Genomic DNA, 22591 nt, shown 5'->3' with positions numbered 1-22591 from the left:
GAGAATGACTCAGAAGAGGTGCTTGTGAGGAAGGTCAAGGGAAGCCACCCTTGGGGTTGGGCATTTGGGTCCGAGGAGGTGAAGGTCATCATCCTCACTCCAAGCTGTTTGGCAGCTGGTAGCTGACACATTCAGAGCACTGACTTCCTGGGTTTGAATCCTGGCTCAGCAGCTCTGTAGCTCTGTGACCCCCAGCCAGTTGCTTCCCCTCTCTGAGCCTCAGCCTTCCCTCTTTTAGTGATGGAGGCGGAGATGGATTTTGCTCTCAATGTTGCCTGACCTCCAGGGTGATTGTGAGGATTTCATGGAGTCTGTTAGTATCCGTTTCCAGTTCACAGGGCCATCCTGAATGGGGGCAAGCAGAACTTGGCAAGAAAGAAGGGGTGAGCGTCCTGCCTTGAGAGGTGGAAGGACAGTGGACTTGGCGTATTAAGTCTGGTTAAAGAGAGGAATTTGGGGGCAAGGGGGTGGCTTGGAAGTAGAGTGGGGAGCAGGCAGGAGGGGGAGGAAAAGGGGACATGTTTTGTGGGGTAGCGGGGAGCATGGAAAGGTGTGGGCACTGTGTGGGGTGGCCAGTGTGGTGAGGATCAGGGCAGGGGGGTGTCCTTGTGTTGGTGCTGGAGTTGGCAGCATCGCCTTTAAATCCTGAGGAGCTGGGCTCTGAGCTGGCAGAAGGATGTAGCCAGAACCTCCAGGAAGTTGATGAGTAATGGGCCCCTGAGGCCTGGTCTCAGCGGTGGTGCCAGGCCCAGATGCGCTGCCTCACTGCCTGCGCCCCTGTGCGGGGCTGAAGTGGGGGTGACTTTCCCCATCACTCCACGAAGGCCCTGGTCGGGGGGACTCGCCCGCCCTTGTTCAGGATGAGGAAGCCTCTTAGACATCTCATCCGGGGCCTGCAGTGGCCAGGCTCCCTGCCAGACCTGCCAGCCTGCCTCCTCTCCTCCTGCTTTCTCGTCACCGAGAGGAGGTGGGTCTGGTGGGTCAGGAGGGAGAGGTGCCCTGGTGTCTGTAGCGGAGGCGCAGCCGCTTGGCGGGCATCTCGAATACCAGCTGTGGAGCGGTGACTCTTAACAGCATCGTGGAGCTGCTGCTCTCAAGAGGGCCCGTGCCCCAATCCAGGCCTCCGTGCAGTGGAGGTTTCTTTCCTTTTCAATCTTCATTAAACACCTGCTGCGTCCTTTCCGTTTATTTTGCACAGAGGGAAGGATGAGAGGGCCACCCCACCTGGCTCACTTCCCGCTGTCCTACTCCCTTGCTCTGTGGTCTTCGGCAAGTGGCTTCCCATCTCAGAGCCTCCGTTCTTCCTCCATAAAATAAGAAGCAGCGGTCCTCACCTGAGAGTGTGTAGTGAAGCGCTGCCATCATGCCTGGCCCAGAGTAGGCACTCGGTCCTGGAGCTCCTGTTGTTGAACTGTCGCTCAGTTGCTCGGGCGTGTCCGACTCTTTGCGACCCCATGGACTGCAGCACGCCAGGCTTGCCTGTCCATCACCAACTCCCAGAGCTTGCTCAAGCTCACATCCATTGACATGAGTTAAGGTTACCTTTTCCAAGAGACCCTTCTCTGCTCCTATCGTTAAGTGAGATAAAAGGAATCTTTAAAAAGTTTCTATTTTGATCGTGTAAGCGCCTGTTCAGTGTTTCAAAATTTTAAAATGCCAAATATTTTCCTGGTCACTTGCATGTAGTGATCTGGAAAATCTTCAAAGAAAAATGGAAAGCCAGTGGTATTTAACCAGCCTCAAACTGTGCAACCATGATGTATAATAAAGAATTTGAAACAGAAAAAAAAAAGTTTCTATTTTGAAAAAAATCAAACCCAGACAAGTAAAAAGAGTCATAAAATAAAATGCCATTTACCCTTCACCTGTATCTACCAATTGCTAACATTTTTGCCCCATTTACTCTCTCTCTATTTATATATTCATCATCATCAGAATTATTCTGGCCAGTCCATTTAAGAGTAAGTTGCAGATATCATGACCCTTTGCCCTTCAGTATTTAGGAGGAATTATCTAAGGAGAAGGACACATAACCAGAAAATGGTTTTCATCTTGAGAAACTTTTTTTTTTTTTTTTTACTACATCAGGGCTTAGTTGCAGAGCTCGGGTTAGTTGCCCAAAGACATGTGGGATCCAAGTTCCCTGACCAGGGATCAAACCCACATGCCCTGCATTGGAAGGCAGACTCTCAACCACTGGATGAACAGGGAAGTCCCCATCTTCAGAAACTTTAATGTTGATCTAACACTGTGTCAGTTTCCCAGGGCTGCCATAGCAAAGTACCGCAGGCTGGATGACTTACACAACAGAACTTCATTTTCTCGCAGTTCTGTAGGCTGGGGGTCCAAGAAAGAGGTCAGCAGGTTTGATTTCTTCTAAGGCTTCCCCTTGACATACAGATGGCGACTTTCTTGCTATGTCCTCACATGGTTCTTTCTCTTGGAGCCTCTTGGTGTATATCCAAATCTCCTCCTCTTATAAGGACACCACTCTCATTGGATTAAGGTCCACCCTAAAGACCTCAGTGAACTTAACTACTTTTGGGGGGATAGTTTACTTATTTTTAATTGGAGGATAATTGCTTTACAATGTTGTGTTGGTTTCTGCCTACATTAATATGACTTAATTACCTTTTATTTAAAATAAATAAATACATAATTTAAAACAAAACCAAAAACACAGCCAGTAACATACTTTACAGGCTTCCCAGGCAGCACAGCGGTAAAGAATTTACTTGCCATTGCAGGAGACCTGGGTTTGATCCCTGGATTGGGAAGATCCCCTGGAGGAGGAAATGGCAACCCACTCCAGTATTCTTGCGTGGAGAATTCCATGGACAGAGGAGCCTGGTGGGCTACAGTCCATGGGGTTGCAAAGAGTCGGACACAACTGAGTGACTGAGCGCCACAACAAACTTTATAGTACCAAGCATTTTTGAACGTTCTTCCTCTTTTTTAAAAAATTTATTAAAAAAAATTTATTTATTTGGCTGTGCTGGGTCTTAGTTGCCACACACAGGATCTTTATTGCAGCATGAGGGATCTAGTTCCCTGACCAGGGATGAACCTGGGGCCCCTGCTAAGCTTGGCGTCTTAGCCACTGGACTAGTAGGGAGGTGCTTGCTGTGCAGATAAATACAAACTCTGAGCAGGTCCCTATGATCAGAAGTCATTACGCTAAATCCTTGCTATGTGTTGTCCCACCTCGTCCTCTCAGTCACCCTACCACCTACCTGCTGTCTTTGTCCCCATTTTTCTGGATGAGGAAACTGAGGATTGGTGGTTTTCGCTAAAGACACACAGCTTGTGAGCGACAAGATTGAGGAGCTGAACTTGGGGCTAGCTGTCCCCATCATTGCCCTCCGTGATCGTAGTCAACTCCAGGGGTGATGCCTGCGGAGCAGCTGACTGCGGTAAGAACGGAAAGTGGCTCCCATTAGTGATTATAACATCCTTCGTGGCTGCGCACAGGCACCCTGGTGTTGAAACAGGGAACTCTGTGTCCCGCGAGGGCAGCACCCATGCCTGGCTTGTCCCCCATCACCCAGGAAGGTGCCTGGTCAGTGTTGACTGGGGACCAAGATAAAGCAAAATGACAGCTTTTAGATGGCTGGGGTCATCAAAGGGTGATCCTTGCAGACTTGGGCACTTCAGATGTTCCAGGTCCTGCATAGAATGCTAAGCATCTAGTGTTTGATACTACCACTCGACATTTCCCCGTATATAAACTGGTTTTCTTAAATTGAAGTCTGGTTGATTTACAGTGTCACATTAGTTTAAGGTATACAGCACAGTGCTTCAGTTATACTTACACATGTGAACTCATGTTTCGTTCAGATTCTTTTCCCCTATAGACTTACAAACTATTGAGTATAATTCCTTGTGTTATAGACTAGGTCCTTGTTGGTTATCTCTTTATATATAGTAGTGTGTGTATATACTTATCCCAACCTCCTAATTTATTCCTCCCCGCCTTCCCCTTTGGTAACCATAGTTTGTTTTCTATATCTGTGAGTCTGTTTCTATAAACTGATTTTTAAACATTAACTTAAAAAAATATTAGTAAGCCTTAAACTTTCTATGTTGCTCAGACACTGCTTGGAGGCTAATAATTTATATAATGTTTCTGGAGGAAAATTTGTCGGTATGTATCTAGTACTTTCAAAACAAATATTTTGACCCAGTAATTTTTCTTTTGATCAAAGATGTAGTCAAAGACTTATATTCTAAAACAATCCTCACTGCCATACACACACACACACACTCACACAAATATCCTGTGTCTAACAGGTAAGGTATCGTAGAGCTTAGATTATATGTGGTGTAATATTATCCATCCACTAGAAATGAGGTTGTTGGAAAAAAATTAAATGATGTGGGTAACACATAAGCACACTCAGTCGTGTCCAGCTCTTTGCAATCCATGGAATTCTCCAGGCCAGAATACCGGAGTGGGTAGCCGTTCCCTTCTCCAGGGGATCTTCCCAACTCAGGTCTCCCACATTGCAGGCGGAGTCTTTACCAGCTGAGCCACAGGGGAAGCCAAGCAATGAAGTTGAAAAGAAATTTAGTGACATGGGAAACAGAATATAAACCTCCAAAAGCTGTATCTAAATTAAATGTTATATTCTTAACCACTGGATCATCAGGAGAGTCCCTTCTATAAACTCTATGATGAATTTGTGTTGTTTCAGTAATACAGACCCTAACAGGTTACTTTTAAGTATCATCTTTAAAGTTTCGAAAATAAGAGGAACCTGTGTCTGGCATCCTCGGTACATGAGGTTCCCCTCTTGGGTCTGTGCTTGTTTCTCCCTAGATCCCGTAGAGCACCTTGGGGAGCAGAACCTTCTTCCCTGGAGATCTCCAGGCCCACAGAGCGTGAACAAGACACTTAGGGGCCATTTCAGAGAAGGGCATCAGCCCCTGAGAGGTCCCGGAAGCCCCAACCCAGGAAGCGCCCCAGGCTGCTACCTGGCTGGCTTGAGAGTGCAGCTCTTCACCCCATGACTCATCCAGAAAAGGATCTCCTCTTCACTCCTTTGTTTCTGCCTCGTTAATTTCTGTGCTGGATTAAAACGTTTCATCTTCTCCTGCCTAGCCTATAAATAGAAAAAGGCTGTTTGGTTTTAATAAAATTAATGCACATGATAAAGATCAGCATGGCCTGCAAAGCCTAAAATATTTCCTACCTGGGCCTTTATAGAAAAAGTTTGCTGACCCCTGACTTAGAGCAAGGCTGTGCGCTGGACAGACCAGTCAGGTCCCTGCCCACTGCTTACTAGCCCAGGATTGATCTTGGCCAGGTTCCTGGCTCCTTAAACTCCGGTTCTGTTTCTTCATCCATAAAGCAGGGGCAGCGGCAGTACACAAGTTTGTTTGCCACAGGGCTTTTTTTTCCCTTCTTCTTCTTCTAACTGAAGTTGCAAGAACTTGAGTTGTCTGATGGCACCTGTGAGTCGGGAGTGGGCCTGTCAATTGTCGCCCTTGTTTGGGGCAGTGTTCCTGGCATGGGGTCTCCCACTCATGACCTGGCTTCACCATCTAGCCCAAGAGATGGAGCGCATACTGAAGACACTGGAAAACCCACATACTGCAGCTTAAAATAGTGTGAAGCTGGCAGCCACCCAGCACACTTGACCTCAGTGGAAACGAAAAAACTAGAAGTCTGACTTCAAGTGAGAAGGCTTGGAATTCAGAACCTTGAGCCCCGTCATTGTCACGTGACTGTTTTAAATGGTAGCTTCTAACCGCCTCTCTCTCTTTGAACTGCCCACACCTAGAAGACGTGGCCCACCAAGGCAGGGGGCCAGTGTTGATGAGCAGACGCACCCTGTTGTGTTGGTAGCCTAGGCTTGCTCACGACCCGGGGGTCAGGGGTTCTGAGCAGTGGAAAGTTCTCGGGAGGCTGGAAGGATGATCTGAGGGTCTCAGTGGCCCTCGTGGAAAGGGTGGCTCCTCCAGTCCAGCGGGGAGCAGTTGTCGGAGCGGCCTCCCGTGGCCCTCCGCTGCTGAACCGTCTCTCAGGGTTCACAAAGGTAATGCCCAGCGGTGACTAGTGAGGGGTCTGACAACCCCCTGAGGGGAGGGCTGACCCTGTTTGCCAGCTCCACCCAAGCCTTCTTCAGCCGTCCCAGCAGTGGTGTGTTTTTATTGTCCCTGGAGACATACTGGGGAGTATGTCTAGCCTGTGGATACCCCAAATGTCCAAAAATTCACTCCCCGCACTGCCCCCCCCCCGCCCCCACAGGAGGAATTGTGGGCTATTTATAGCTTCTGCTTGGTGTTGAGAGTGTTTCTTTTTCAAGATTTATTTATGTATTTTATTTTGATGTTGGCTGTGCTGGGCTGTGCTCGTTGCTGCGAGCACGCTTTCTCCAGTTGCAACTGGCAGGGGCCAATCTCCATTGCGGTGTGTGGGCTTCCCTTGCTGGGGAGCACAGGCCCTAGGTGTGCAGGCTTCAGTAGGTGCCACTCCCGGGCCCTTCAGCACAGGCTCAGCAGTTGTGGCCCAAGGACTTAGTTGTGCCAAGGCATGTGGGGATCTTCCCAGACCAGAGATCAAACTGGTGTCCCTTGCATCACAAGGCTGACTCTTAACTACTGGACCCCCAGGGAAGCCTCGAGAGTGATTTTTAAGGTTAACAGAACTACATGAAGTGTGCTGGCTTGTCTTCCCAGGTTCCCCAGCAGAAGCCTGTGCTCACCCCAGCCCAGCGCAGCAACTCACCACTGTTGGCCGGGACCGAAGAATGCGGAGGGTGACTGCCTCCTGGGGCCGTTGCTTGGCACAGAGGTAGGCCCTCAGCCTCTCCCACTCAGGTGTCGCCCTTACACACGGATCAAGAAGGAAGTATAGATTTTTCTTTTTAGGTGAAATGATAGAATTTTGGTTATGTGGGGTTTTTTTTTTTCCTTTTTCAAGTCTCATAGAAAAACGTATGTGGATGAAATGATGTGATATCTGGGATTTGCTGCACAGAGGAGGAAGTGGCAGGTTGAGATGAAGCAAGGTTGGCCATGGATTAATTGTGAAGCCAGGTGATGAGTGCTTGGGGGTGGGTTACACACTTCTGTCTCCTTCTGCCTGTGTTTGCATTTTCTGTACGTTCCAAAGAGTGGGCCAAGAGTCTGACCCGCTTGGGTTTTGGCCTCAGTCCTGGAGCTCCTGTCTGCAAGACCTGGGACCAGAAGGTGTCCTGTTTAGTCATCTATAAAACGGGGCAAAGCCCAGCCTCTGAGATGGCCGGGGAAGCTTTCAAGGGAAGAATGCATGGAAAACACTAAGTCTGGCCCCTCATCAGCACCAGTCACTCCTGTCTGGCATGGAGTCTGGGCCAATTCACTGCTGGCAGATCTTTTGGGGTGGGGAGGGGCTTGCAGGAGGGCGCTTGAGGGGGGGTCCACCTCCCTCTGGTGGTTGCACAACCTCTGCCCTTGATTAAAGCACTGCTGGCTTCTCCTGCATCTTTGATTGATTGGGCCCTTTTTCTCGGTAATAGTTTGGAGCTATAGTCAAAAGCCAGGTTCCTGGGTACAATTTCTGCTAAAATATTGGGTGGCAGCAGCATTTACTTATTTACTTTTAAACATTTTCTTTTGAGATAACTATAGATTCAGAGTAAGTTGCCAAAAAATGTGCCAGGAGGTCCCATGTTCCCTTCCCCCACGGTCCCCCAGTGGTACCGCATCTCTGGTGTGTCCGTAGTACAGCATCACGACCAGTACACCCAGGGAACTCATTCAGATTTCACCAGTTGTACCTGCACTCATTTGTGTTTGTGTGTGTGTGTGCGTGTGTGTGTTTAGTTCCAGGCGATTTTCCCTAGTGGCTCAGACGGCAAAGCACCTGCCTGCAATGCAGGAGACTTGGGTTTGATCCGTGGATCAGAAAGATCCCCTGGAGGAGGGCATGGCAACCCACTCCAGTATTCTTGCCTGGAGAATCCCATGGACAGAGGAGCCTGGAGGGCTGTATTCCGTGGGGTTGCAAAGAGTCGGACACAACTGAGCAGCTAATACATACAAATGCATACAGATCCATGTCACCACCACAGTCAAGATACGGAGCTGCCCAGCGCACCAAGGAGTTCCCTCGAAAGACGCATTTGCTTCTCTAACTGAAATAGCTTTTTTCCCTTCTGATTTAAAAAAGAGAAGCATCAGCTAGCAGGTGGTGAAGATGGCGGAGAACGGCGGTCGCACCGGCAAGAGCAGCAGGAGCGGTACGGGGAAGGGGGCGGTGTCCGCAGAGCAGGTGACTGCTGGCTTCAGACGTCTTAGGCAGGAACAGCAGGGCCTGGCCTCCAAAGCAGCTGAGCTGGAGATGGAGTTAGATGAGCACGGCCTAGTGATTGATACTCTGAAGGAGGCAGATGAAACCCGCAAGTGCTCCTGCATGGTTGGAGGGGTGGTGGTGGGGCGGATCGTCAAAGAGGTGCTGCCTGCCTTGGAGAACTACAAGGAGCAGATACAGAAGACCACTGAGACACTGGCACAACAGCTTCAGGCAAAGAGAAACGAGCTAAATGAACTCCGGGTAAAGCACAACCTTCGTCTCGTGGGGGAAGACGGGAAGCCAGCAGCCAAGGAAAACTCAGAAGGTGCTGGGGCTAAGGCCAGCTCAGCTGGCGTGTTGGCCTCCTAGAAACCAAAGCCTTCGCATTGCTTTCTACCCTGATTCCCGCTTCTAATTTCTCTTTATTGTTATTATTATTTTCTCTGCTATTGTAATATTTTTTTGTTAATTAAATGTTTTGGCCAGAAAAAAAAAAGAGAAGAATTATGCAGGATGCGTATTTATACAGGAGCGTCAGGATGGAAGTTTGCCACGATATCATCAGCAGTTTATTTTACTTTATTGCTACTGTTGTTTAGTTGCTGAGTCATGTCTGAATCTTTTGTGACCCCATGGACTCTAACCCTCCCAGGCTCCTCTGTCCATGGGATTTCCCAGGCAAGAATACTGGAATGGGTTGCCATTTCTTCCTCCAGGGGTCTTCCCGACCCAGGGATGAAACTCTTGTCTCCTGCATTGGCAGGCAGATTCTCTACCACTGAGTCAGCAGAAAGGGAAGTGAAGTTGCCCAGTTGTGTCCGACTCTTTGTGACCCAGTGGACTGTAGCCTCCCAGGCTCCTCTGTCCAGGGGATTTCTCAGGGAAGAATACTGGAGTGGGTTGCCATTTCCTTTTCTAGGGGATCTTCCCTACCCAGAGATCAAACCCAGGTCTCCTGCATTGCAGGCAGACACTTGACCGTCTGAGCCTCCAGGGAAGCCTTCTATTTTGCTCCTATACCTTGTACTTTAAAAAGTATATCATCTGAGTTTTGTTTTTATAATTGTAAAAAAAAAAAAAAAAAGCAACAACCACACAGCTCTTATGAAATCTATCACCCAGTTACACCACCGTTGGTACTTCAGCGAACATCTTTCAGACCCCTTCCTAGCTCGGTTTGCCCGCCCTTCTCTGCGACTTTTTCCTTCTCCAATAACATTTTCTAGAGGAGCTGCTGCTCTGACTTCCTCCTCTAGTATCTTGGAGTTTCAAAATTCTTCTCTAAGTGGGATTTCTCACAGGAAGTGAGATAAGTGGCCTTTGGGTCACCTGGCCTCTCTGAAGCTCTTGAGAAGAGGGAGCTTGCTTGCTCAGAGAAGAGCACCGTCCCCTTCTGTTTTTGCCTTTCTACTTGGTTTCCAGACCTAGCCTCTCCACCCTGCCCACTGCTGCCCCCTGGTGTAGAGTGGTCTCCAGGTCAGGGAGCTGGTCTCAACAGAAAGACTGCAGTTTTAGATTCCCTAACAGGCAGCTCCTCAAATGCAGGAAGCACCCTTGCATCTTCCCTATCAACAGTTCTCATCATCACACCCAGCGCTTGAATTCTAATCACCTCCCTGCACTTGCTGTCCCTGGGCCAGGCATTTCACTGATATTTCCTCCGTGAATCCTTTGAGCAACCCTTCCGGAAGGTGTTATCTCCCTCCCCAGTCGTCAGGCGAAGAGGGTGAGGCTCAGAGCAGTTAAGTAGCTTCACCGGGTCATCAGTCAGTATGTGACAGATCTGGGGCTCGAGACGCAAGTTTGCACTTAACCCCCCAGCCTCTCCTGCCTCCAGCCGGCAGGGGCTGCCATTAACCCAGGATCCCTTGTGTTTCCTTGTAGGTGAGCCCAGGCCAGCATGGGGGACTCCAGGGACCTTTGTCCTCATCTTGACTCGATAGGGGAGGTGACCAAAGAGGACTTGCTGCTCAAATCCAAGGTAAAGGGTCAGACCTTCCAGGGCTGAGGCCCACACCCGGGGCGCCCCCGCCCCTGCCCCCGCCACATTCCTGGGATACAGACATTTCTGAAGCCGCAGAAGCACTGGCTCCCAGCAGTCTCTGCTTGGCCTTTTATGTAAATGGAAAAGCTGGCGTCTGTTCAGGAGGTCTTCCGGAGCTGTATCCTAACAGCCATTAATTACCACGTAGACCATCCATTTGGGAGCGCTGGTGCCCATTAGTGGCTGGAGCAGGTGCAAGGCGGAGAGTCAGACTCCGAGAGTCCACGGGCATTTTTGCACACTTGACCTGAGAAGGGCTCAGGGAGGTTCAAAGAGAAGAGGTGGGCCACTGTGTTTTTTTTTTTTTTGTCTGTACTGTGGCTTGCAGGGTCTTAGTTCCCTGACCAGGGATCAAACCCATGCCTCCTGCACTGGAAGCTTGGAGTCCTAACCGTGGGAATCCCCGGGGATTCCCAAAGGTGGGCCACACTGAATAGGGAGGATGTGCTGTTTGTCTGTCAGATTAAATTTTTTTTAAGTAGGTAACACTTTCACATGGTTCAAAAATGAAATGATGTAAGAAGAAAAATGTCAAGGAGTCCCCCTCCCACCCGTCCTGTGCCCACCCTCTCCATCCCACCCTCCAGACAGCCATGAACATAGGTTTCTTTTGTATCTTTTCAGAGTTTGTTTATGGGAATACTTATTTTTCATTTTCCCCGCGATTACATAAAAAGTAGCGTACTGTAGCTGTTTTGGTAACATGCTCTATTCACCTGGCAGTGTATCTTGGAGCTCTTTGGCCTCAGCACATGGATCTCATGGTTTGTCTTAAAGTTGCATAATAGTTCATTGTGGGGACTCCACAGCTGATCCTCTGTGGGTGGACATCCGGGCCCTTTGCAGCGTTCTGTCTGTATAGTGTCATTGTGTTCAGGGGCAGGGCCATATGTAGGGGCCATTCCCAGGGGTGGGGGTTGGGTCAGACTCCTAGACAGATTTCTGTGTCTTCTTTCCAGGCACCTAATGCTGGTCATTCAGCCTCCCTGCACTAGCAGGTGCTGGGTGGCTTTTGGCCTGAGCTGGTTTAGTCTCAGGGGTGAGTCTTCAAAGTTCCTGTGGCTTCTTTTGAAGTCATTTTGCTTGCTGTTACTGAACCAGGCTCATCTGCTGATTCATAGCAAGCCAAACGCTGAGACACCGAGGTTTGCAGCAAAGAAAGGGTTGATTCACAAGGCAGCCAAGTGAGGAGACAGGAGAACAAGCCTCACATCAGCCTCCCAGAAGGCGAGGGTCTTGGGATATTTATGGGATAAAGAAGCAGGGTGGTCTTAGGCGTGGGGAGAGATGTGGTCATCAGTGTTCTGCACAAGTGTGTCTGAGTTACGTGCTTCTTCCTAGGATGCATGTTCAAAAATGGAGGTGCTTAGCATGATCTGAGGCTGGAGTTTTGGGTCCTTTGACATCAAAAGGTCATTTATCAGACACTTACACACACCCAATTTTAGGGTTAGTGGTCCCAAACAGTCTTAGCTGGCTCGAACTGGACAAGACTCCGAGTTTCTGAAAAAACAGCTTAAACCACTATTACTATAGCAGCGCATACATCAGAGCTGTTATCTGTAGGGGTGGTTAAGGAGTCTGGTGATGTATAGGCTACATGAAGCATAGAGGGTATACAGTTTAAAAAAAAATAATTAAGGCAAGCTTGCTCAGTGAAGGCAGGCTTCGAGCAGAGGGGTTTTTTACTCAGCTCTTCCGTTAGTTGCTGTTGTGTAAGACAAGTTCCATTTCTGTTCATCACCAATTTCTGCTAACCCTGTAGAGCACGGTTTTAGTGTGGTCAGGAGGAAGAGCGGAGCGAGGCTGTGGTGCATTTGCACTGTCTAACACCGGGTCTCTTCCTGCGTCTGCACAAAGGAATAAGTGAAACAAACTGAGAGTTTCTTGGGAAATCTGAGAGCAGGGAGGAGACAAACAAGGTGGGAAGAGGGAGTCAGAACTTGGGAAGATCGGGCTGGGACATGGCAGCCTTTTGGAAATCTACAAAATGAAACCAACATGGTTTTAAAATACCCAGAAGGCGCAAGGATTGAACCAGGTAGCTCACAATGGAGGCAATGCAAATGGCTGAGAAACTCTTGAAAAAAGGTGCTTGACTTCCCTGGTGGTCAAGGATTTTGCCAGGAAACCAACATGGCACCATTTCAGATGCGCACGGCACAAACTGCTGTTACTCAGAGCCGACCGAGGGAGGGAAGTGGACCCGAAGTTTGTAGTCAAGTTACCATGACTGCAGGGGTTCAATTCCCACACTCGGAATGTATCTAGTAGCAATGTATGTACCAGTTACAAGATACACTACAGCAGTGTTTACTGAGCATTATTTGAAAAAGGAAAATACTGGTGGTCAAATGCATATTTACCAGGAAGGGAATGAATGAAACAATTGTGGTGTCTGTACCCGTAGTGTGGGCCCCTGTGTACTTATTGCAAAGAATGAGATGGGGTCTCTGTGTACAGACATAGAAGGATGGCCCTAAATAGGTGACAGAAGCCTGTTACTGAGAAGTTTGTATAGTGTGATCTCATTTTTCCTAGCCAAAGGTATGGAGAGAAATACTTCAAGTTATTACAGCATATATATATATATTATATATAATACACTACATATTATGTACAGCATATATGTAATATGTGATACATTATATACAGCATACGTATATATACTATATGACACATACACAGTGTATATGTATTATATGTAATATGGGACACAATATATACAGTATATATGTATTATATATAATATATTACACATATATAACATGTATTATATATAATATACTACACATTATATATAGCATATATGTTGTATATAATATGCTACATATTATATACAGCATATGCGTCATTTAAATTGTTGAAATAAGCACACAATACTTTTATCATTCATATGACTGAAATGGAAAAAAAACTTGGGAAGATGGGAGTGAACTGTGAAATCAGAAAGTCACAAAAGAAATGACAAATTTGGAAAGATCAGGAGTAGCAACTTTGAGTCTACCAAGTAGACTGGTCTCCTGCCCCCTCAGCATCCTTGGCAAGAGACCCTAAGACACAGACTGCAAACCTCAGCCCCACAGTTAGGATGAGCTGCGCCTCCTCAACCTTACTGAGAGAGCCATGTTCAGGATTTTTACAAACACAGCCAGAATCTGGGCTTAGTGAAAAGAAGTTCCCATGGAGGCTTAAGGGTCGATGTGGCCACCCTTGGGAGGAAACTAAACCTTTCCCGTAAGTTTGATGACCCTGACTCCTCAGCTGACAGTGCTTCTGACAGTAGGGTCATGACCTCTCCAAACCTCCATTTCTCATCTGTAAGAAGGGGGTCTTGGGACCTGTTGCAGAGACTGTGATAAGGATTACATGAGCAAGGTCCAAAGAACTTAGCTGGATACCTCATTGTGATCCCTCACCAGGGATCAGCCCTGTAACTGCTACAGAGACCAGTGCTTAGAATTCATCTCACAGCTGGCAGAGACACACTGGGTATTGTGGAAGCTCAGCTGGAAACTGCTGTTCTAGATAGACACAGACAAAATTACTTAGGTCAGTTTAAATTATAGTGAAAAGACCTTGAAATATAGTGAGTTAAATGAGATAGGGGTTTACTTTTCTCATTGAGCAGTCTGGATGCAGGTAGCTCTGATAGAGTGGATTTGTCATTCTCAACATGTGGCATTCACCTCCAGGTCCACAGTGGTTGCTTTAGTTCCTGCCATCACATCTGCATTCCAGCCAGTGGAAACAAGAGAGAGACCAAGGGTTGTGCAAAACTCAGAAGTGGCACATGTCACTTTTTACTTTTATGCTGTCGACTAGAACTGAGCCCCCGTGATCACAGTGGGGGCTAGGACACATAGTCTGTAGCTCACTGACCATGTGCTCAGCCAAAATACATAGATTCTTTTATTAAAGCAGGGAAGAGAGATATCAGTGGACCAGAAGCAGGCTCTGTCATCCTGATCAACAGATACATGGGTGTTTCTGTGGTCAACAAATATACTGATCTGATTTGTACCAGACTCTGTGAAGTCGCAGGGGTAGGCAAAACAGACCATCCCTCCTTCATGGAGCCCATAGTCTAGCCGGGCAGAAAGGCTTAAATAAATGAGTGTTGTGAAAGAGTAGAAGGTGTGATGAGAGCATATTAAGGGGTCTGTTTGCTTAAGCTTTTGTTGAGATCCTTTAATGGACTGGGACCTGGCAGTCCGGAGTTGACGATAAGAAAGTGAAAGAGAGAAAGAGGCTGATAGTCCCTGGTTTATGCAGAGAACCAATAAAGGTCATGACACGGGGCTTCCATCACTCACGAAGGCACAGGGAACCCTCTCCAGGGGCTGAAGGCACAGGGCGCCTTCTCGAGGGGTTCTTGGAAGCCCAGGCAAGAGAGATAGCACAACGGGTTTCTACGCTCCAGAGAATTAGCCAGGGGGAGAGAGAGAGAGAAAAAAAAAAAGAAAGACACGGGGACCCAAGCTCCAATGGAGCACAGGTGCCTTAAAGGTCTTTCGGTGAGCATATATAGGCTATGGTACAAGTAATTTCTTTTGACAATGATCAAGATCAGAAAACCAAACATGCAGCCCCTGTTACCAAGGGAACAAGTGATGACAGTGGGCATAAGGTCAGGAGACAATCCACGTCTCAAGAAGGAGGATCGAGACTGGGCAGTTTTGTCATAAGGAGAATGTTTCCCGAAGGAGATTCAAGCCTGTCTCATCTTATGACCTCAGTCCTGAGAGCTGCGTGCAGTTCTACTCGCTTCTGGCAGAAGCTGATAAGCAACAGAGGATTTATGAGAAACAGCACATAGGAATCCTCCTGGTAAACATTCCCTGATAAGCTGTAAGTGATTGTATTGAAGATGTTTTTTCAGGCACGTGAAAAAACAAAATTCAAACAGTAAAGCTTAAAGTGGCCCCATGGGCCGGGATCTCTGTGAGGCAAAGCCTCTGAGCTGAGTCTGATGGCACACATCCTGTGGTCACTCACACCCTCCTCTTTGTCTCTTTCCCCGCCTCACACAGAGCACCTGTCAGTCATGCGGGGTTTCTGGACCCAACCTGTGGGCCTGTCTCCAGGTGAGTTTCCTGCAGCTGTTGGGGGCCTGGAGCTGGGTCCAGACTCTGGGCTGGGAATACCTGTCCTCCGTGGGCATGGCCTGAAACCTTGGGCAGGGACATAGGGCGTGGATGTCTCGGGTGTGGTGCCCAAGCCAAGAGGGCCCCAGGGTGTGCGAGCCCCTGGGCTGCCTGCCCTTGCAACCATTAAAGACGAAGAGGGAAAAGCAGGCTAGAGAAGACTCTGGACTGAATGAGCCCATCGGCATGAAGGGGAAGTTTCTATTCAGCACATGCATATGAGACGATGTAGCATCTTGGCTGTGAACCCTGGCACTTGTTAGTGGCAGTCTGTCCCTCGGCTGGGGCTTCCCAGGTGACTCAGTGGTACAGAATCCACCTGCAGTACAGGAGACGCTGGAGACAAGAGTTCGATCCCTGGGTCGGGACGATCCCCTGGAGGAGGAAATGGCTACCCACTCCAGTATTCTTACCTGGAAAGTCCCATGGACAGAGGAGCCTGGTGGGCTACAGTCCATGGGGTTGCAAAGAGTCAGACATCACACACACACACACACACACGCACACACACGCACACACAGACACACACACCACCCCCGCCCCTGCCCTGGGCCAGTCTGGGTCTTTGTTTTGCCATCTATAAAGCAGAGGCCACAACACTGACGACTGCCCCCGCCTTGTAGACCCCCACCTTAGGGTAGAATTTGGTGAGATGGTGCCTGTGATGGGCTTAACATGGTATGTGGCCTGTAGACAGTGTCCAGTAAAATCTGGTTGTGATTATTGTGCTCACCCAAAAGAGTAACAGTAAATGTGTGAACAAGTGATGATTTTCTCTGGGGGCGGGAGGCAGAATTACAGGTAATTCATTTTTCTCTATAACTTTGTAGTGTTTTTCAACTTTGCCACAAGTATATATCACACTATATATAATCTTACTAAAAATTTCTTTGAAAACAAATACAAGGAGAGACCCAAAAAAAGGCAGCGAATGGGCACAAAGATCACAGTTCAAGTCTCTTTGCAGAAGACACAGGAGACTCCATAGGGCTCTGGCCTCGTCCTTTTGGGCCTGTCGCTCAGGGTAAACTGCACTGCAGGACACGGTCTGGGGCCCCGGGGATGGCAGGAAGTGGGAGTCATGGCCCTGCCTCCTGGGAGCCCACAGACACCCCCTGAGAGACCGAGACGGAACCTGACGCAGAAAGTGACGCCGCCCAAAAGCCGTTTCCTTGAAAGGCCCTCACCAGCTGGTGTGTGGTTGACCAGTGCTCAGGGTGCACCAGCGCTCTCCTGCAGTGAAGCAGTCCGACAGCCAGGGCTGGGTTGGAGGCCAGGAGCTGGGCCTTGGGAGCTGGGTGGATCTGGGGGAGGAGAGCGCAAGGCCAAAGGCAGGTCACCACGGGGCACGGGGTCAGCGCAGGGCCCCCCGGCCGCCTCTGCCCATTCAGCGTCCCCCATCAGAAAATGGCCATGAGGCCCAGGCTCCCCCCACCCCCCAGCAAAAGTGTGGCCCCGCCAACTGGCCCATCAGGAGTGGGGTTTTGGTGGAAAAGGGGTGAGTGGAGGGAGGAGCGGGTCAGGGCGCCCAGCAGCCAGGCCTCAGCCCAGTGCCCACTGCCCGTCTCGCTGAGAGGCGGGGCGGCTGTGTGGCAGCCAGCTGTGCCCAGCGCGCACCTCGGGTGCGCAAACCGGTGGCCGGCCCTTGGTACCTGCGGTCCCGGGGTGGCAGTGGGGACACCCCCTCACGGCCCCCCGCCCCGCTCCCCTTCCGTCTCTCCCCAGGTCTCCTGCTCCTATGTCGGCTGCGGAGAATCCTTCGCTGACCACAGCACCCTCCACGCACAGGTGAGTGTGGGCCCTGAGCTCAGACCCCAGCTCCAGCCGCCCCCTGGCTCCACCCGCCTCTCTGGGCCTAGGTAGGAACAGTCACGGCAAAGAAGGAAGAGAGAAGGCAGCGGCAGCCCTTGGCACGCCTGGCTGAGGTGGGGGGAGCAGAATCTGAGATTCCTGAAAATCTGGGATTTTCCCGAGCCCATGTAGCTGAGGCAGGCCCGCAGCACCTGTTGGGCCAGTGTGTTCTCCTTCCTTTGCATCTTGCCTTCCAGGCGAAAAAGCACAACCTGACGGTGAACCTGACCACGTTCCGGGTGTGGTGCTATGCCTGTGAGAAGGAAGTGTTCCTGGAGCCACGCCTGGCGGCCCACCCGCCTGGCCCCGTGCCCAAGTTCTCAGAGCAGGTGAGGGGGCGCAGAGGCCAGTCGGTGGCGAAACAAGGGCAAGGGCAGGGCAGTGGGTCCCCAACGGCGTCTGTTCCCGCTCTGAGTGACCAGGCGGCTCTGAAGAGCTCAAATCAGCTAATGCCCACCGAGCCCCAGCCCTGTCCAGGGCAGTGTGAGGGCTCAGGACACAGAGGTGACTCGGGGCGGGGGGCGGTAGGCCTTGGGGGTGCCCTGGGCCAAGGCCGGCATGGGAAACACCCGGACACCCTCCCCCGGCAGTGCACCAGGCCAGGAGCCATTTAGGCCCTTCGAGGAGGCGGGTGGGGGAGCCCAGCGCGGAGCTGACCCTCAGGGAGGGCTCATTAAGTCAGCATCTGAGCCCTCGGAGAGGCCTGACGTATCTGGGTACACTGTTGTCTTTCCTCCCTGTTGACAATGATGGTCACATAATAGGTGCTCAGTAAATGTGTATGGACTATGTTTGTGGACTTAAATAATCAATATATATGAGTTTTTGGGTTTTTTTGTACAAAAAAGTCTATAAAAAGTATATACAAATCCTGTTTTGGGTGTGTGTGTATTAACAGTTTAAATGCAACAGAGATATAATAATCGACAGTGTTTGTCTCAGAAAAGTTGGGCTGCCTGTTGTTTTTTCTTTGTTCCTATTTTTCCTCAAATTTGTTTTAAATAAAATATTATTACTCACTACTGTAAGTAAAGTACAAGTCAGAGAATTCCCAGGGCAAGGCCACCAGTTCAGTTCAGTCGCTAAGTCGTGTCTGACTCTTGGCGACGGCAGCACGCCGTGGACTGCAACACGCCAGGCCTCCCAGTCGGTCCATCACCAACTCCCGGAGTTTGCTCAAACTCATGCCCTCTCTTAACCACCATGTCCCCTGCTCAGGTGGGCTAACTGAGTGGTTAGGGGCCTGGGCTGCTCCCCCGGCACCCCAGCGCAGGGGTGGATGCATGGGCCCGTCCCCAGCCGCTCTCCCTCTTTACCTGCTAGTCTTCCTGACTTCTCACCTTGGTTCTCGGACGCAGGACTCTCCGCCGCCCTCCCACCCTCTGAAAGCCGTCCCCATCGCTGTGGCGGACGAAGGAGAGTCTGAGTCGGAGGACGATGACCTGAAGCCACGAGGTAACAGCCCTGCGAGCTGTGCTACCTGGGCAGGTGGGGTGGCGTAGGGCGTTCTCTGTGACACGAGGGCTTCCCTGGAGTGCGGCCCTGGGGCCTGGCAGCCCTCAGCCGCGCCTCAGCCCTGTGCCCCTGGGCAGGCAGGCTTCTTTTCAACCCGGGTCGCTGGCCTTGCTCAGCGCAGACAGTGGGCTGGACAGGGCGGAGGGTGAAGGGGTCCGTGGGATCCACCCACCGTGGTAGTTGGGGCTGCAGGGAGTGGGACTCCATCGGCTGACTTGGCAGGTTTCCCGGGCAGGTCCTGGGGGGCTCGGGAGCCACGGCTCCTCTCCGAGTGCTCACTGTCCCCTCCCCCGCGTGTGTGCTGGTTTCCCAGGCCTCACGGGCATGAAGAACCTCGGCAACTCCTGCTACATGAATGCGGCCCTGCAGGCCCTGTCCAACTGGTAGGTTTCGCCTCATCTGGAAGTTGGGGGGTCCTGGGAATAGCAGCTGCTGCCCCCAAGCTGGGTCATGTGCGTTGCTCATAGAAGCCTGGATGTCGACCCAGCAATCCCTCCAATGGGAATTTCTGCTAAAGGAGGTACCTGTACCCAGAGAGGTTCAAAACACTGTCTGTGCCGTTCCTCACCCTGCCATTTATTGGAAACATGTTAAAGGCCCATAAAAATCACAGATTTAGTACAGACCAGCTTTACGGTGAGTTCAGGAAAAAATGGTGCAGGACAATATTTACTGAAATGGGGAGGAGTTCAGAATATGATAAGTAGAAAAAGGTTGTGAACCTTTATATGGTGAAGTCCCATTTTGGGGGTGAAGATATTTTTTTCCATCTAAGATACCCTCTACTCCCTGAGGCTGGGCCATCTCCTCTGCCTGGCACTCAGGATCTTGCACCTACTAAGGGTTCTGTGTGTGTGTGTGTGTGTGTGTGTGTGTGTGTGTGTGTGTGTGTGTGTGTGTATGAAAAGGAGGGGAGGGATGGGGGCTCTGCATGCATAGAAAATTCTAGGAGGATATGCCCCCAAATCTTCAGAATAGCTATCCTCACTCACATTGTAGGGTTAAGGTCAGTTACTATTGTTTGCTTATCTGTATTTCCTAATTTTTCTATAATAAATGACTATTTTTTATGTAATGAGGTAACAAAAACAAAGAAAAAAGAAGTGAGGGAGAGGCCTTCAGGCTCAGGAAGGTTTCTAAGCAGGGGCTGATGAAAGGAGGGGTGATGGTTCCTCTAATTTTTACACAACAGTCTTTAAAGAAAGACCTTATCTCCAGTGCATTCACATTCTAAGGTGGGGGGGTTAGGACTTCAGTGTATGAATTTGGGGTGGGATACAATTCAGCCCCATAACAGGTGGGGTCTGTCAAGTCACCTACAGGTATTTATGGCTCTGGGGGGCCCTGGTATATCTCCACACAGGACAGTTTTGCTTCTCCAGCCAGCTCTTATAAATGATGCCGTGTACCCCTTCTCTTCTTTGCTGACCTGGCTCCCTGCCCCCTCCCCCAGCCCCCCGCTCACCCAGTTCTTCTTGGAGTGTGGAGGCCTGGTCCGCACAGACAAGAAGCCAGCCCTGTGCAAAAGTTATCAGAAGCTGGTCTCTGAGGTCTGGCACAGGAAACGGTGAGTGACCGAGTCCCCAACCTCTGGCAAGGGCGTGGGGACAGGCTTTCTGTCGGGCCCCTTGATGGAGCACTTTCGGTGCCCTCAACCTCTCACCATTACGGGCCGCGCGTCCCCCTGTGTCATGCTTACGGGGGCCCTTCCAGGTGTAGGTCACAGCCAGCTCTGGTTCGCAAACTGGGGAAACTGAGGTTCAGGGAGATTCCAAGCGTCTTGCTCAAGATAACACGTCTTGTGAAAGGTGCAGCTAGAACTTGAACCTGGCGTTGACTGCAGCTGGCAGCGCTTCAGAGCGTGTGTGCTGAGGTCTGGAGACACGTGGTGACCACTCCTAGTCTCAGCCACATCTGTGCATGTCGAACAGGGTTTCAGAAGTGGTGGCTGACACTGACCAGGGGCTTTAGCTCAGTGTAAAAGGAATTTAAAGACCAGATGCTTGGGGTAGATCCAGGAAAACGTTAAAATTGGGAATAAAGTGAGTGCATCGAAATAAATTAAAAGCAGATTATTAAACAGTATGATGCAATACAGCTCCAACTTTAAGCCACGTTCAAGCGTTTACCTGAGTGTAATTTTGTGTCTGCATTGTCAAGGGAACGTCTGGAAATCTTCCTGGTGGTTATCTCTGCAGGATGCTGCTCGTGTTGGTGATTCTTTGCTATGCTTTTCTGAAATTTTCTATGTTTTTTTTTTTGAAATTTTCTATTGTTAAATAATGAACATGTATGACTTTTGAAATTAGAAAGCAACAGTAAATATTTCAGAATGAGAACCATTTTAAAGGAGGTGTGTCACAGGCTGGCGGGACATGATGCCGTCCTAGTCAAGAGCTCTCTGCCTGGCTGAGCCATGACTTGATGTTTTCCTTTCCTGACCTTAGAGATGTGTAATCCTGCCGGGGTCCCTGGCCGGGCCAGCACTGCCCAACATTGCAGTAAACACCACACAGAGCCTGATCTGGCCATCATGGTTGCCCAGCTGCCCTCGCAGGCTTGAATAGCTCAGAGGGGACCACCGCCTGTACTAACGGATTTGGTCTCCCTACAGCCCCAGCTACGTGGTTCCCACCAGCCTGTCCCACGGGATCAAGTTGGTCAACCCAATGTTCCGAGGCTATGCCCAGCAGGTAGGCCGTCTGAGCTGCCCCAGGGGACACCCAAGGCTATAAACCAGGACCAGTGTGGAAAAGACCAGAGGTCTGCTTTGCCAGGCGGGACTCCTGGACCAGACTTGCTGCCCAAGCCCTTCATGGGTGCAAGGACCTCAGAGCCTCCCAGAACCTGCTGGTGTTCTCCCCACTTGACAGGTTGGGAGACTGAGGTTCAGTGGGCAAGTCCTTGCCCAGTGACCATGTATCAGTTACACAGCTGGTACAAGGCAGAGGGGAGAGTTGACCTCAGGCAGCCTTGATTCTAGGCACATGCATCTCTGACCAGTCACATAGGCCTGTGCTTTCTCCTTCCCTGAACCATAGGCAAAATTTCACTCTTAGTAAACTAGACATTTTGATGGCAAGTTTTTGTAAATCTAGAGAACCCTTCTGGAATCAGTGGTATCTTTCTCCAGCATAAAATCATGGACCCACGGTGAAGCAGAATGCAGCCACATGCTGCTCGCTGCCCCGAGCTGACCGTTCAGGTCCTACCCCAGAGGCGGTTTTCACTGCTGGGCGTGCAGCCGGGGCTGAACCTGTTTGACATTCTGCTGGTGAAATCTATCCAGAGCCAGCCCCTCCCTCAGCTAGAACTGAGAAACCAAGGCCCCTCTCTCCACGTCGGCGACCTGAGGCTTTGGGTGTGCGGCTGGCTCTGGCCACTGCATAGTCGACGCCTCGTGGGGGTGGGAGCGGGGCCCTAGGGGCTGCTTCTGACATCCAGGTCAGGGACTGTGAGGGACAGGGCTGGACTTTGAACCCAGTGGCCCCACACAGGCACCAGGGGCCCCCAGCTGCCTGCGGCCTGCTCCATCATCTTCTGACCTTCTGAAGCACCTCCTGTGTGCACCGCCCCTGCCTGAGCCACTGGGCAAGGCTGTGCCAGAGGCCTCGCTGCCCTGGCTCCCCCTGGGCTTGCGACCTCGTCACAGAGTCGTCAGGGTCACGGCAGGACTGCCGGGATCAGAGGCCCAGCCAGCATGCAGTGGCAGCTCTGTTCTGCCCACTTCCTGTCCTGGCCACTGAGTCGTGCCCA

At 50.4% G+C, this 22591-nt stretch overlaps 2 protein-coding genes across 2 annotated transcripts in view; both read left to right on the top strand.

The window, feature by feature from the left end:
• USP20 (ubiquitin specific peptidase 20) overlaps nucleotides 1–22591 on the top strand; it is a 46866-nt gene that overhangs the window by 2643 nt on the left and 21632 nt on the right. The window contains exons 2-10 of the mRNA XM_068985621.1: nucleotides 6682–6796; nucleotides 10163–10259; nucleotides 15356–15409; nucleotides 17195–17257; nucleotides 17518–17649; nucleotides 18679–18775; nucleotides 19149–19218; nucleotides 20289–20402; nucleotides 21450–21528. Of these exons, the coding sequence (XP_068841722.1) occupies nucleotides 10179–10259; nucleotides 15356–15409; nucleotides 17195–17257; nucleotides 17518–17649; nucleotides 18679–18775; nucleotides 19149–19218; nucleotides 20289–20402; nucleotides 21450–21528 (690 nt within the window). The 5' untranslated portion in view covers nucleotides 6682–6796; nucleotides 10163–10178. The remainder of the gene's footprint in view (nucleotides 1–6681; nucleotides 6797–10162; nucleotides 10260–15355; nucleotides 15410–17194; nucleotides 17258–17517; nucleotides 17650–18678; nucleotides 18776–19148; nucleotides 19219–20288; nucleotides 20403–21449; nucleotides 21529–22591) is intronic.
• On the top strand, nucleotides 8183–8647 carry LOC138091903 (prefoldin subunit 2-like). Its single transcript, XM_068987921.1, has one exon. The coding sequence runs from the start codon at nucleotides 8183–8185 to the stop codon at nucleotides 8645–8647; it is 465 nt and encodes a 154-aa protein (XP_068844022.1).

The sequence above is a fragment of the Capricornis sumatraensis genome, chromosome 1 (assembly GCF_032405125.1).
Source record: "Capricornis sumatraensis isolate serow.1 chromosome 1, serow.2, whole genome shotgun sequence".
Taxonomy (NCBI): domain Eukaryota; kingdom Metazoa; phylum Chordata; class Mammalia; order Artiodactyla; family Bovidae; genus Capricornis; species Capricornis sumatraensis.
This window is presented reverse-complemented; position numbering and strand designations above follow the sequence as displayed.